Here is a 14,159-nt window from a genome sequence, read left to right on the forward strand (position 1 = left end):
ATGTGAATTCAGGGTATACTATGGGGTGAGGGATGATAGTACTTTCGCCGTCATTTTTGAAAGGCTATAGGCTAGTATAGACTGTAGATACGACGTTTTGTGAGACCTCGTTAGATTAGTTAGAGAGTACAGAGTGATTTCAATATAAAAAAGTGAACTAGTTAGTGTGTTATCTATCGCAGTTACTTTGTTGTTGTACAATAATAATAATTGTTTGTTGTACATTAGTTAATGTCATATGCAACGTAGGCCTACAGCAATATACGAAAATGTACACGCGTTCCAATTTGTAGAAATGTTAAAAGAGGAAATACAGATATTTATTATTGCTACCAGATAATTTAAAAATACCTGCCAAGGAAAGAATTGCTCTACTACAAAAGAAATAATATCGATTGGCTGTATAGAAGAAGAACTTCCTGAATTTTTACAGGTTTGAAAGGTTTACCTGTGAGAAGAAACGCAAAAGTTACAACTGTTTAAATGAAGATGAAGTAATAAGAGGTGATAAGATTCAGCCATTGGAGAGAAAAAAACATTAGCTTTAGTAACCAAGATACGTACTTGTTCTTAAGGAGAAATATTTAATTAAGGAGCAGATTGTCTGTTGAAGTGAACATGTTCTGGTTTTATTCAGAAGGTATATGGGTTTGAAAGACCAAAAATTGATGTTATTATTGTTTTTTCGTGGGGATGGGGTGGGTAGTTTTTATAGGAATAACCTCAATAGACCGAATAGCCTTGTGTCACCTTGTTCGTTCTGTGTTCCTATTTATGTTGGGCTATATTGGGAATATAGAAAAATAAGCATAGAAGTGCATGCGCAGCTTCTCTTTCAAGATGGCAGCATTTACTTTAACTTCATCGAGAAATGTAAACCGTGTACTTAATCGGTTTATTTTTAATCATAACGTTAGAGCGTTTTCGACATTAAAGGTAAGTCGTAAAAAGTAAAATTTAGCTCTTTAAGATGTATTCTTAAAAACGACAATTTGCAATTCATATTAAGTACGTGGGTATAGTGTTTTGTATTTGCTTACAATTATTGTAGTACTACTATTACTCCAAGTTCCAACCGGTGTTAGTGGTAGCCTCTAGTACTATTACTAATAGAATTACTAGTAAAGAAATTCAAGTATTTCTGCAATGTTATTTTTTTCAAAAATAAGGTTCCTATCAAAATTTACCAATATTATCCTTGACTCTATTTTCCGAATGGTATAACGTTATAAACTTTTGATGATAAATATTCTGCTTGAATAAAGTATAAGCAACAAGACTTATTTTTAAGAATTCCTTTACGCCTTAACAATAACTTTCTGGACTTTAATTTTCTATAAGCTCCACCATACACAATTTTACTATTAATTTCATATTTTCATGAATTTGCCATTTTCATTTATTAATAACTTAACAATAATTTTTGAGAATGAATGTAAAACATTGAATAAAACCATTCCTTTTCAATAAGTATCACCAAACAAACATATGATTCCAAAATTATTAATATTTTTTCATATAGATTAGACTCGCAACTCTCCTCCCCTTAATTTTCTACAGTTTTTCTCAATCACAGACACAGCTCTTATTTATGTTATCTGTTGATATTAAGCTGAGGATATGGATGAAATTTGTATTCCACATGCAATATTTCATTAAAATGTAAATACATTATTACTGTTAGTAATAGTAGTAGAGACTACCACCTGATATGACCAGTTAGCATTTAATAAGAAAAAGTAGACATAATGTTTTACTAATATGAATAATTTCATTGAATTAGAAAGTGAACAATAGTCACATTTATGATGAATTTGTCAATAATTTCTTATCAAAACTAGCTTTTTTGCCCGTCAAAAATGACGGGGCAAATATTACCAACCCCACCCCATAGTATACCCAAACCTCGCATTTCATAGCTAACTGAAATAAATAAATAAAAACTTGACCAACAAAGAGGCAGAAAAGAGCAGTCGAGGCAGTCAAATGTCAGCAAATTTCTTTGTGAGCAAATCAAAATTAAGATCATTCATGAAATGAATTTGTGGCATATTCATAGAATAAATTATTGGTAAAAATCAGTTAGGTTAACACTACATTCTAATAATGGCTTTTATGTCATGCTGCTTAGCAATAAAAGTGTAACCTAATATTGTTGTTAGTCTATGTAGTGAAAGTATAAAATGAAATGTATAGGCAATAAAACTGGAAAAATTTGTTGATATTTTTAATTTGGAATCTATTGATTAAAGAGGTCCATTTTTTATTAAAAACATTGGTGTTATAACAGAAAATAGCTTAATTCAGAAATGATTTAAGTTTAAAATTGAATTGATATTTTTAGTTTCACGATAAATTTTATGCACATTGCTCTAAGCTATATGATCCCACACTATGTCTTTAGGCTTATTAAACCAACACTCACTACACTTATAAGGTTTCACGACACCACGTCCCACCACCCCTTGCACTCCCTTTACTAAAATTGTAATGAGCAAACAGTAATCAAACTATTCTATCTGGATAAATGCATTTTGGCTTTTATGACTCCTACTATTTTGAGAAATCAAGCATGATGTGATGTGACACACACACTGTCTTTTATATAGGTTAGATAATTTTGCATGAACTGATTGGAGCATTTTAAATAAAAGTAATTTAATATTTAATAAAAAAGCACATCTAGTACCTGTTAAATAAGAAAGAAATACATTGAAGTAATGATAATTATACTTTATATTAATTATTAGTTACTTAAGTGAATGATTGTATGATGTTTTAAAGGTGAAGCTTAATAAGTACACAAAAATGTATAAATTGTAATAACTGACTATGATACCACAAAGATTTACCACAGTAATTGGAGTAAGGATTAATGAAATAAACTTAACACTGTTTAGACTGATTGATGTGACGGAATCACAGTGTATGCATAGATTGTTGCATAAAGACTGCAAAACTGTCCATCATTAACTACCAAATTATTTATTAATCTGTGAGGTATAGGGACATATAAAACTGTTCATTTGATTCCAAGATGTAACAAGGATTCATTTAGCTAATCTAGACTATATCCCATTTTCTCTTTTTCATTTCATGCATCCAACTATGATTATAAATTATTGAAACTTCTTCGAATTTGCAAAATCTACTATATCTGAAGGCAAGTTATTCTATAGGCTAACCACCTTCAGAAGCATAGACAAGTTTTTCACTTTAGGGGTGCTCTCCTTGGAATGTACAATGTAAAGTAGAAACAAAAATGTTTCTCAAAGTATTGGTAAACTTGTAAAAATAATTGGGGTTACTGAATCACCCATTTGTATGGCCTTGAATCTATTCTGAAAGTAACACTGCCTTAATTACTGTCATGACTGAGTTTCCATTATCTTGGAATTACTATGATTTAAAGTCATATTCCAACAGATTCTTGTCCATCTGTAATATCTCAACATTCTCAATACAACTATAACTACCCCGAAGATGAAGGCCAGGCTGAGGCACTGATCCCTGAGGCACTCCACTACTAATAAGAGACTTTGAAATGGTGTATTTAAGTGTTTTACACTCACAAAAAAAGAAACTTATCATTCTATAAGTATTTGAAGAACTTGTAGCATTCTGCCACAATTTAATTCTTCGTAAACACTTAAATACACTTAAATATTTGAGTGTAAAACACTTAAATACACCATTTCAATTTTCGATACCTCACTACTATAAAGCACCTCTAAATGAGTTTTATGAAGGCTTGTTAGAGCCACTGGTCCTCTTATTCTTACCAAGAAATATATACTTTTGAATTCAGATCTTATTATTTTTCATGGCATTGGCCATGCAATCAGTTATTGTTTGTATACACAGATAAGCTTGCAGATAACTTCATGGGATACTGTTTGTTGCTAAGACTTCGATACTTTAATTTTAATTGGCCTAGACAAGCAACATTACATGCATAGTAATATGTCATTTTTGAACTATATTGTATATAGAAATCAAATATTTGTAGCTGATAAACTAAGTCAGTGTTTAATAATGGTTGGAGACCTGATGTACCTCATGTACATGATAATGACAAAACCTTGTCGAAACGTTGTACATTTGCTGTTATGTTAAACTTGTATTAGTTTTTCTTCATTACCCATTCAACCATTATTAGTCTCAAAAGTGGGTTCCTCGTCATTGAATTTGAAATCGAATTTAAGTCAGTGTTTTAAAGTTTAAATTACAAAAATTGGATATGAATTAATAGCAAATTGAGACTAGTGAGAAAAGTTTTAGCAAATTTGATCATGATTTAATTTGATGAACTATCATCTGCATTACCCGAGACTGTAAGGGCTGCCATGTTGTTCAGAGGTCATCATAGTTCAGTGGCACACTGTGAACATATCCCAGTTTAAACAGTTGAACTGTTTTATTGATAGAAAAATGGTGTAATTCAGCCAATACAAATTAATTTTTATTGTATAATTTTGTAAACATAGAATTGAGGACTGTTGAGTCTACTACAAATTGCAAAAATCAAGAACAAACAATATAGAACATGTTCATGTATGGCATTAGTTCATAAGAATGTGGTATGTCACACAGTTGTAATTAATATAACTTAAAGGCTAAGATCAGGAAGGACTCTGTTGGTCTATCTAGGCTGTCTCATCTTCAGACTTAAACCTCAAGAAAAAAACAACTCAAAGCCAGCCCTTATTATTTAAATATTTATCAAGTTTTCTTTTAAAACTCCATTACATTTATCGCATTCACCACATCTGAAGGCAACCCATTCCAAAGGCTAACCCACATCTTTAAGAAATAAAACTTGGTTGAAGATGACTCTCTGCTAAAATTTGTGTCCTTTAGTCCAACCATTCTCACCATTAAGTATGAAAAAGGGTGATTCAACAACACAAGTCCCTTAACAAACTGAACACTTCATTCAAATCCCACTTAACCCTTCTTTTATCAATTCATGCTAGTTGAAGATGACTCCTACCCTGCTAAAATGTGTGTCCTTTAGTCCAACCATTCTCACCATTAAGTATGAAAAAGGGTGATTCAACAACACAAGTCCCTTAACAAACTGAAACACTTCATTCAAATCCCACTTAACCCTTCTTTTATCGATTCATGCTTAGTCGTAAGTACTACTGAACCCACTTACTATTTGGCATTCATGACGTACAAAAACCTGTTAAGCATAACTGTTAATTATGTTTTCAATAATGGTATCTTGATTATTTCCATTCAATGATGAAATGGACCAAGCTAACAGAAAATTCATATTATGATACTATAATGAATTTGACAAAGGTTATTCCTATTCTTAACTTTTATGGAGGGATGTAAGTTGCAATGAAGACACACCTTGAATGAACTGGATGGCTTTTTGTACAGTGAGACCACAAAACATGCATTTTCCATCTCTCTTCAGCAGCATACTGTACTTTTCTGTCTAAACAAAAATAAAACTTTGTCTCTTTGTTGTTCTGATAAGTTAACACAAATTTTGGATACACTGTTTATTTTAATTTTTTTATGTAATGGACTTTTTTTTTAAGAGTTAAATAATTGTACAATGTTTTTGATTATCATTTAAATCTTTGGAAAGTCTATTACGTAAAAGAAATTAGGATAAATATCAGGACGACGAAGAGACAGTTTTGTCTTTGTTTAGACAGAAAAGTACAGTATGCTGCTGGAGAGAGATGGAAAGCATGTGTTTTGTGGTCCCATCTTGTTCATGTCTTCACTTCAACTTGCATCCCCTTTCTCCACAAAAGTTCAGCAAAAGGCATAAGCCAAAACATTGGGTGGAATCAAAAAACATCCGAAGTTGTTTGTTGTCTTCATGGAAATTTGTTTTCATCCTTCAGTCATCATTAAAAACTTCAAAAAATAATAAAAGTATTATATAGATGGACATTCTATAATTTCAAATTCTCATATCTAACATCTTTCCAAGAAGATTCTGAAAAGTTGACCTGCAAGGATGCTGCATATAAATAAATGTACAACTGTATCGCTCACTAAAGGAGTGAAGATTTGAAACTTTTAAAATTTAAATGTTTGTACTGGCTTGTATATTTTACTGGTACCATTTTGTACAAGTGTTATTGGTGTAGGTATTGTATATGTAGATGGATAAGGTGAAGCTTACGAGTCTTAGGTTATTTGCATAATTTCACATTTTCTGTTTCGGAATGATTATAACATGTATATTATTTGCTTTGTGTGTTTGATAATACTGCCAAAATAACTCCTTTTAGGAATAAATGTAAATAACTAAGCAACAAATTTAACTTAAAAGTTAATGTCCTTTTAAGATCACATTAATATATTTGAACACATAAATGTAATGGCTATTATTCTAAGTGCCCATAAAATTCCCATTACAGCATCAAGATTAATAAATGGCCTTCAGAAATTGATATATACATGTAGGTAAATTTGATTCAGTCAGGCAAAAGTACTTGTAAAACTAGCTATATCAGTAGACAAGATATAATGTGTACACAAGTATTCAATTCATCTTAGTTAAAAGTTAAAGGATTTGAATGTGGGCGATTTATATGAAAGACAGTTGATATTACTTTGTCTGACTTTTTTAATGAAAGTCATGTGCTTGCATGTTTAACTTTTAAATTATGATTATCTTTCTTTCAAAACTTATGGATACAGGTGTTTATTATATATTGTTCTGAGCTTTTGCAAGATCCTATAAAGAGCTATGTCAACCGACATATGCTGTTTATCTTCATATTTTTGACATTTATCTATTTCTTTTTTCTGTTGTTGTTTAAACTTAAATTGTAAAATACCATTTTTAAAAGCATGTGTATGTTCATCTTTCTGTAACCTCACAGCATCCTGTACAAAAGTCCTTAGTGAATGACAGAATTTATAGGAACTTGAGCTAGGCAATTAGTGGAAAACTTAGATACTTAACTAAATTATATTCAAAAGAATAATGAAAGCGAAAGTTATATTTAAAATTACAAAAGAACTCGTAGAGTAAAACTGCAAAGAAATACACAAACCTGTTACCAGCAATCAAAAACAAGAACTTTAGGAATTCTCATATAGAAGCTAAAGTGACAGAAACACTGTGGAAGTCTCAAAATGAATCTAACTCTTTTATTCTAAGATCTAATAATTACACAAGTAAGATCTGGTAAAAGTTGTGGTAAATTTTACACGAAATCTTTAGAAAATCTGCATAAAATCCAATGAAAAATTTGCTCTCTCTCAAGCCCCATAATTGTCTTAAATATGACAATCAACCCTTGAGTTTCTGACACAAGAAAATTGTGATTGTTGCTTGTTAGATCAGTTGGCCAATGGACAGTGAAGATCCAGGATGAGTCCACTAGCAATTACTGCCTGATTCACTGACAAGAATAACTCGATGTGCTAATTATGAAGCATGTTGCTATTCCTTTACGAGAAAGGAAAAATTAAAAGGAGAAACATGCTTGACAAATGCTATATTCCAACCTTCAGAATTATAGAGAAAAAGAAAAAATTAGTGAATTTAATTTTAAACTAAAACTAGGTAAAGTATGTAGAACAGCTTGGTACTACAAAGTTAAACAACATAAATAAAATTAAAATAACTTCAACATATTTTATAAAATAAATCTTTTGATTATTATAACTTCATGAAAACCATTAGGGAATGAATAAGAAGAAAACTAAAAAGACTGTGTATAAAATAGTATTGCTGTTAAATGATAACAGTCATGTAACACTGTAACCAGATTTTTTTACATTAAGAGACTTCCACTATGATAATATAGTCCTAAAGTAACTGAAATATATGAATTAAAGTTAAAATACTCTGTAAATGGTTAGCCTACTGGGATTATAATCTAGTGATTTCAGTAATGTGATTGATACAAAATACAAATGAGTTAAAAATAAACTTTTAAATTTTGTAATTAAAATTAGATAATTATGATTATTTGTAATTATATTTACAAAAAATTATAGTATTTGTAAACAGAATACTTTTTAACTATTTTTAGGAAGTTGCTACTTTTAATACAAAAATTTATCATATTGTATTTTCACTTATCTTAGACATCAGTAATATGAAAAACATCTTTGTCAAAAGAATTCTAACTTTTAAACAATGAAAAATCAATTCTGTAACAAGTATATGTTATAAGAGCTGCCAATTTCCTAAATAATATTAACTTTGATGAAAACAAATCTCTTAAAGTCTAGACATATTGTTAGAGTGTCTGGAAAAAGCCAAGGCACAAATATTTACCATGACTATGTCAATGTTTAATTGATATTCACATTGCTGTATCAACTTCGAAATAATCAATTATTGACTAAGGCTTTAACTGAATTGCTGTTGACTCCATCTGCATTGATTTCAGAAAACCTAAAAAAAGCTTTTATAGTAATTAATAGCCAAAAATAGCTAAAAATACTGACATCTAATGTTTCTTTTAGATGTTATATGGTAGTATAAGGACATTGATTGTTGTGGTGTGAATATCTTTTACTAGCTAATGAAGCATTATTATAATTGTACTTGTCATAAGACATTAGTATTAAGCCTATTATACTTTTGATACAGTACTTTACCTTTTCTCACATAATAGCTTTCTCATTCAGTGCTGCCCTCTATATTCACAAAGTTTTTGTTTACAACTAGCCTTGATACTTCCTCCTACCCCACATGTTTAATGTGGTATATCTATGCTGTAGCCTGTAAATAAACATGCGACAACCCTCCACTACTATGGGTACAAAACACCCTCCTGGCACAGCTGGCTGGCTTCCTTTATACTGTAGAAGCCAATCTTCACTTCTCGATTTGACACTGTAGCATTAAGACATCTTCAAATTCCACTCATGTCTGCTTTAGATTTTTGCATTTTCAATTTCTTCAACAACTTAGTTGTTTCTAATTTTGTTTCTTCTACAGTTAAACTCCAGTTACTGTTGGTATTAAATTTTTTTCCACTCTCAGTTGAATTATGAATTTCAAATCACTGCTACTAACACAGTAGTTAACATTACTGCTGCACCTCAATCTGCAGTTTCTCAAGCTTCACACTCTTGGTTGAGGAGGTCTCAATTTTTAGTATATTGTGGCTTGTGGTGTTTCCTGGTCCCAGACCAGATATTCCTTTTCCTAGTGAACCTGGACAAGATTATGACAATTTAGATAGCTTCTTTCCACCTCCTTCCTTTGCCATGCAATCCCATCTTCCACTTGATTTGTGGAGGACCCCAGACTGTCTTCAGCCTTTCTGGATATGATGTCACAAGTATGTTGCCTTTTGTCTGTGTCCCTATTGCAGCCCAGCATGGCCAGGTGGTTAGGGCGCTCGACTCGCAATCTACGGGTCGCGGGTTTGAACACCCATCACACCAAACGTGTTTGCCGTTTCAGTCGTGGGGGCATTATTTAGTGATGGTCAATCCCACTATTCATTGGTAAAAGGGTAGCCCAAGAGTTGGCGTGGGTGGTGATGACTAGCTGTCTGCCCTCTAGTCTTACACTGCTAAATTAGGGAAGGCTAGTGCAGATAGCCTTCGTGTAGCTTTGCGTGAAATTCATAACAAACCAAACCTTCCCTATTGCATTCTGCCCCCTCCTATGACTACCTGGTTTTTCTCCCCTCTCCAGATATTGGGGTCCATGCTGGCCAGTTTGTGGCACAGTTACATTCTGTGGTCAGCATACCTTACGGTCATACATTGGATAATTACATTTTTGCTTACCATCATTTGGATGGTTTGTTTCTTGACTCTCAAACCTTAAAGTCTTTGATCCAGGTGTGGGGTTCCGACCCTGATACTTCTGTGATATTTACCCAAGATCAATCATCCTGCCCCCATTTTTCCCTTTCCACTCTCCTGAGATATCTATCCTCCATCCATCTCCTGTCCAAGGCTATCCACTGCTCCCTTATGGGGTTTTCAGAGGATACACACTCCCTTATGTATTCCCTGATAGTGCGCTTGCCTTCCTTGGTTCTTCCATTCACACGTGACTACTCTGTTGTTGTGATCTCCTAGGTAGAGATGTGCTGTTAACTAATGTGTGTCAACTCATGTCTTATTTATGGAACATCTGTATGGACCCTTTTTTATGTAGAACAGTTTTTTGAGATCCCCCTCTGATGTTCCTCTTCCGTCTCCCTGTTTAGAGATGCTTCTTTGATGGGTTGGGGAGAAATTTTGGATACACAGGAAATCATGGGTCATTGGTAAATTCGACTATTCGCATCAATATGCTGGAGCTTCTTGCCATTCATTGGGCTCTGGATTACATTCTTTATTTAGACCCTTGGGGATTTTCAAGAATTAGAAGAGTGTACAGTAATCACTGATTCTCAAATATAGAGAGAATTCTTATAACCACTGTTTTCTAATTTTGAAATACATTTTTGAAAAATGTTCTTAAATGTAGCTATTAATTACCTCAAAATTAATATTTTTCTTTCAGAAATTTTGAGATTGTATTTTATTTTTATGTACTAAAATTTTCTGTATCATAAATATATCACTTCCATGGTATGTAACCCTTCCAGGTGACCATGTTCTTTAGTGTGTATTTCTTACAACAGTCTTTATGTAATTGTTTGAATCTTATACACAATACTAGACTTCATTAAACTTTTCTCAAATAAGTTTTAAAAGAAATAAATTATTTGCTCTTTCTAATGTTAATTAAAGTGAAGTTCGTTGTTTTGATGTCATCTCCGTGGATCACACTTTTAACTGCTAAAACGTTCACTAGATTGTGTTGTTAGTCATTTAGATGAAACAGATGAAAGCTAAAGGCAGTCATTGAATTTAGTTTGTGGTTACTCTTGCAGGTAAGGATTTTTGACTACTTTCTTTCCACTTTATCTGGATTTTGATGATACTTCTTTTTTATCACACCACTTCCATGTCTCTTTCAAATTGAACAATATATAACTTCAGAACTGGTATCATTGGTTAGGAACAGGGAAATGAGTTCAGCTATTAATTTCCCAAGCCAAGTGCTCCCTTTGTTTTATGTTAACCAATACATGAAGGTGGTATTTATCCCATGGAGGTGAAATTGAACTAGAAAATGCAATAAAGATTGATTAAACATTGCTGTTTTTAAAAACTATAACATACATTTTACTAAAAGACAAAAATCAGGCTTGGTTTTATATGTTAATTTTAATCCTTTCTGTTGTTTCATTTATTACATGTCAAGTCACTTCTGCTAAGCCTTTGTCTGAAAGTTCTTTGTTTTTGACATGACTCTCCCTGAATCTAAAATAAGTAATAAATCAACAGAATAATACCTGAAACAACTTAAATTCATTAGGGTATTATCTAAAAAGTGCATACTATAGATTCTTTGAAAAATTACAAATGCATTAGATCTAAGCTTCATCTTTACTTCTTCATAAAGTACATGGTCATCCTTTATTCTTGCTCTATGTTTCATCTTTACTTCTTCATAAACTACAAGGTCATTCTTAATTCTTGCTCTATGTTTCATCTCTGCTTCTCATTTTTTACAGCAAGAATAAAGGATGACCGTGTACTTTATGAAGGAGTAAAGATGAAGCATAGAGCAAGAATAAAGAATGACCTTGTACTTTATTTTACAAAGAAGCTAAAATGAAAGAAAGGAAAAGGTTCGTAAATGAAAAAAAATAATAAAGTATTAACAGATTGTGGCTAAAAAGTGGACTTCATGTGCAAAACATGTTCAACACACTCAGGAATACGTCTCTTCTTTTGCCCTGGGATTCCAGACATTGAATTCAAACCTCAGGAATCTATTACTTAAAAATTTTCAAAATCCATTATATATGAGAAAAAGACAGATTCTCATTTGGAGATTCTTTGAAGAATTGAAATTTGAAATGTTGGGCAGTGTGAGGCCATGTGATTAAGAAGTATTATGGAATTTTTCTTTTTAAACACCTTCATTATTATTGTAATAATCATTTCTGGTTTATTTATGTCAGTTACTATTCTGATAATAAAGTCTGTGTTCCTCTATAAATGCCTCGTGTTATTTGTTTATAAGTATGAAAAGACACCTTCCTTAGTCAAGTTGATTACATTGTTACAAGTAATGTAACACTGTGTGGTGTTTGAGCTTAGTTCCTGATTTATTATTAATGCAAACTGAAATAAAATTGTATTCATTTTCAAGTTCCTGATTTATTTTAAATATTAATGTCAAACCTTTATATGTTTAGATCCAGATTCTTACATCATTTAATTTTTTAACCTTAAAATTATTATTACTGTACATTTCTGTTTTCTGTTAAGTTCAATTTCAGCAAATGATGTTCTTGCTTAGCACAGATTTATTTTTGTAAATTGTTTGGTTTAAAGATTAGACAGGATATGTTAAGAAACAATAAGATAAGCAAAGGGAAATTAACAAAAGTGATAACAGATTTACCTTTATTTGACTTGTCCATCCTTATCAAGAGATCATAATGTCACCTCTATGGTACTAACAAGTCTAAAACTCAGTTTATATGAAAAAAGTTAAATGTTGATTTTGACTAGTGGGATATTTACAAAATAGGATAAAAAACAGATATTAAAGTGTTTTTATTTCCTACTTACAGTTTATATGCTTTTATTTCTGTACCTAAAATTATCCCCAGATTTGGGAATGACTAATAGTATTCCAACCATACGATACTCACCATATCCATTGCAAATGATGCATTTCACTCAATCCAGAACTTTCAGGCTGGCTGGTATACAACAGAGATGGTAGTAGTTGGAGCAATATTAATATAAGCCATTTGTTACAACAACAGTTATGGTGTGAACACCTTTTATAAATTGGCAAAGCATTATTATGATTAATTATAATTCTCATGAGACACTTATAATATGCTTATTATATTTTTTAAATACTATCTTCTTTATCTAGTCCCTTGGGGATTTTCAATAATTAGAAGAATGTATAATAATAATAATAATAATCCAACCACACTATATTGGCCATATTTATTGTTCTTACTGCTACTGCAGTGAATATGGTGAATAGAAGTGTGGTCGGAATATTATCATTATACACTCTTCTAGTTCTTGAAAATCCCTAAGGGATAAGATAAAGAATGTAGTGTTTAAAAACGTAGTAAGTCTAATACTAATGTCTTATGAAAAGTATAATTATGTCTCATTGTTTTTATATTAATTTCTCAAAAAAAGGAAGAAAAGGGGTTCTTACCATTTAGATGTGTACATACTTACACAGTATTAAATAATACCATTATTAACTTCTGAAAATGTGGGTGAAAGGGGTTTGTCACTCCTGGATATGCATATGCTTATACAACATTAAGAATAGTTAGTAATAGTCCAGACCCCCTCCTCTAGATCTCTGCCTGCTTATATAGCATTAAATGGTATGGTTATTAATTTCTGAAAATAAGAAATGGGTTAAAGGATTTGTCTGCCCTGGGCCCCTCCCCATAGATTAATGTCTGCTTGTACAACATTAAACAATACAGTTACATGATTATTAGTTACAAACATAACACGATGTAAAAAAGCCAGTAGATTTATACTTCATTTAACAGACAGTTGGCAATGGGTGCTTCCAACAAGTAGCTTTCTCATTTGTCAGCATTATAAGGTTAATGACAGTGGTGTACAGCCTTAGTAGCTTTTCAATAACAAAGACAGGGTGAGCAAATTTATTGGCAATGGGAAATGAACTTGATACCCTCAAACCATGAGACATTCCCCTCCTGCCATTATGTAGCTTTGTGCTTAATAACAAACAAATATGGCAATATTTTGATTGCTTGAATTATCAGAATAATTGAAAACACTAAATAATCAGAATCCCTAATTTTATTAGTTGATTATTTTCATGACAATAAATTTAACCCTAATCTATACTGTTATTCTGCTGGTTTGTATGTACGACCGTTACGCTTTCTGACCGAGAACCTGCTGCATAAGCATGTGTAGTTAGAATGTTTCCCCAAGAAAAACCACGCATGCACATTATTCACTCGACGACAAACAGTCTGCTTGTGGCAGAGAGCTGCAAAGCTCAGTGATCAAGTATGTTACAATTGCTGTATGAAACAAGAAGTAACAACAAAAGTGGAATGTAAATATACTTTACTAACCATTTTGTACAACAGAATTTAAAAACTTAT

General features: G+C 31.8%; 1 protein-coding gene across 1 annotated transcript in view; it reads left to right on the top strand.

Moving 5' to 3' along the window:
* The first annotated feature begins 803 nt into the window (after positions 1-803).
* LOC106462632 (dihydrolipoyllysine-residue succinyltransferase component of 2-oxoglutarate dehydrogenase complex, mitochondrial-like) overlaps positions 804-14,159 on the top strand; it is an 86,446-nt gene continuing 73,090 nt past the window's right edge. Inside the window, exon 1 of the mRNA XM_022389950.1 lies at positions 804-936. Coding sequence (XP_022245658.1) covers positions 820-936 — 117 coding nt within the window. The 5' untranslated portion in view covers positions 804-819. The remainder of the gene's footprint in view (positions 937-14,159) is intronic.

The sequence above is a fragment of the Limulus polyphemus genome, unplaced genomic scaffold (genome assembly GCF_000517525.1).
Source record: "Limulus polyphemus unplaced genomic scaffold, Limulus_polyphemus-2.1.2 Scaffold1214, whole genome shotgun sequence".
Taxonomy (NCBI): Eukaryota; Metazoa; Arthropoda; class Merostomata; order Xiphosura; family Limulidae; genus Limulus; species Limulus polyphemus.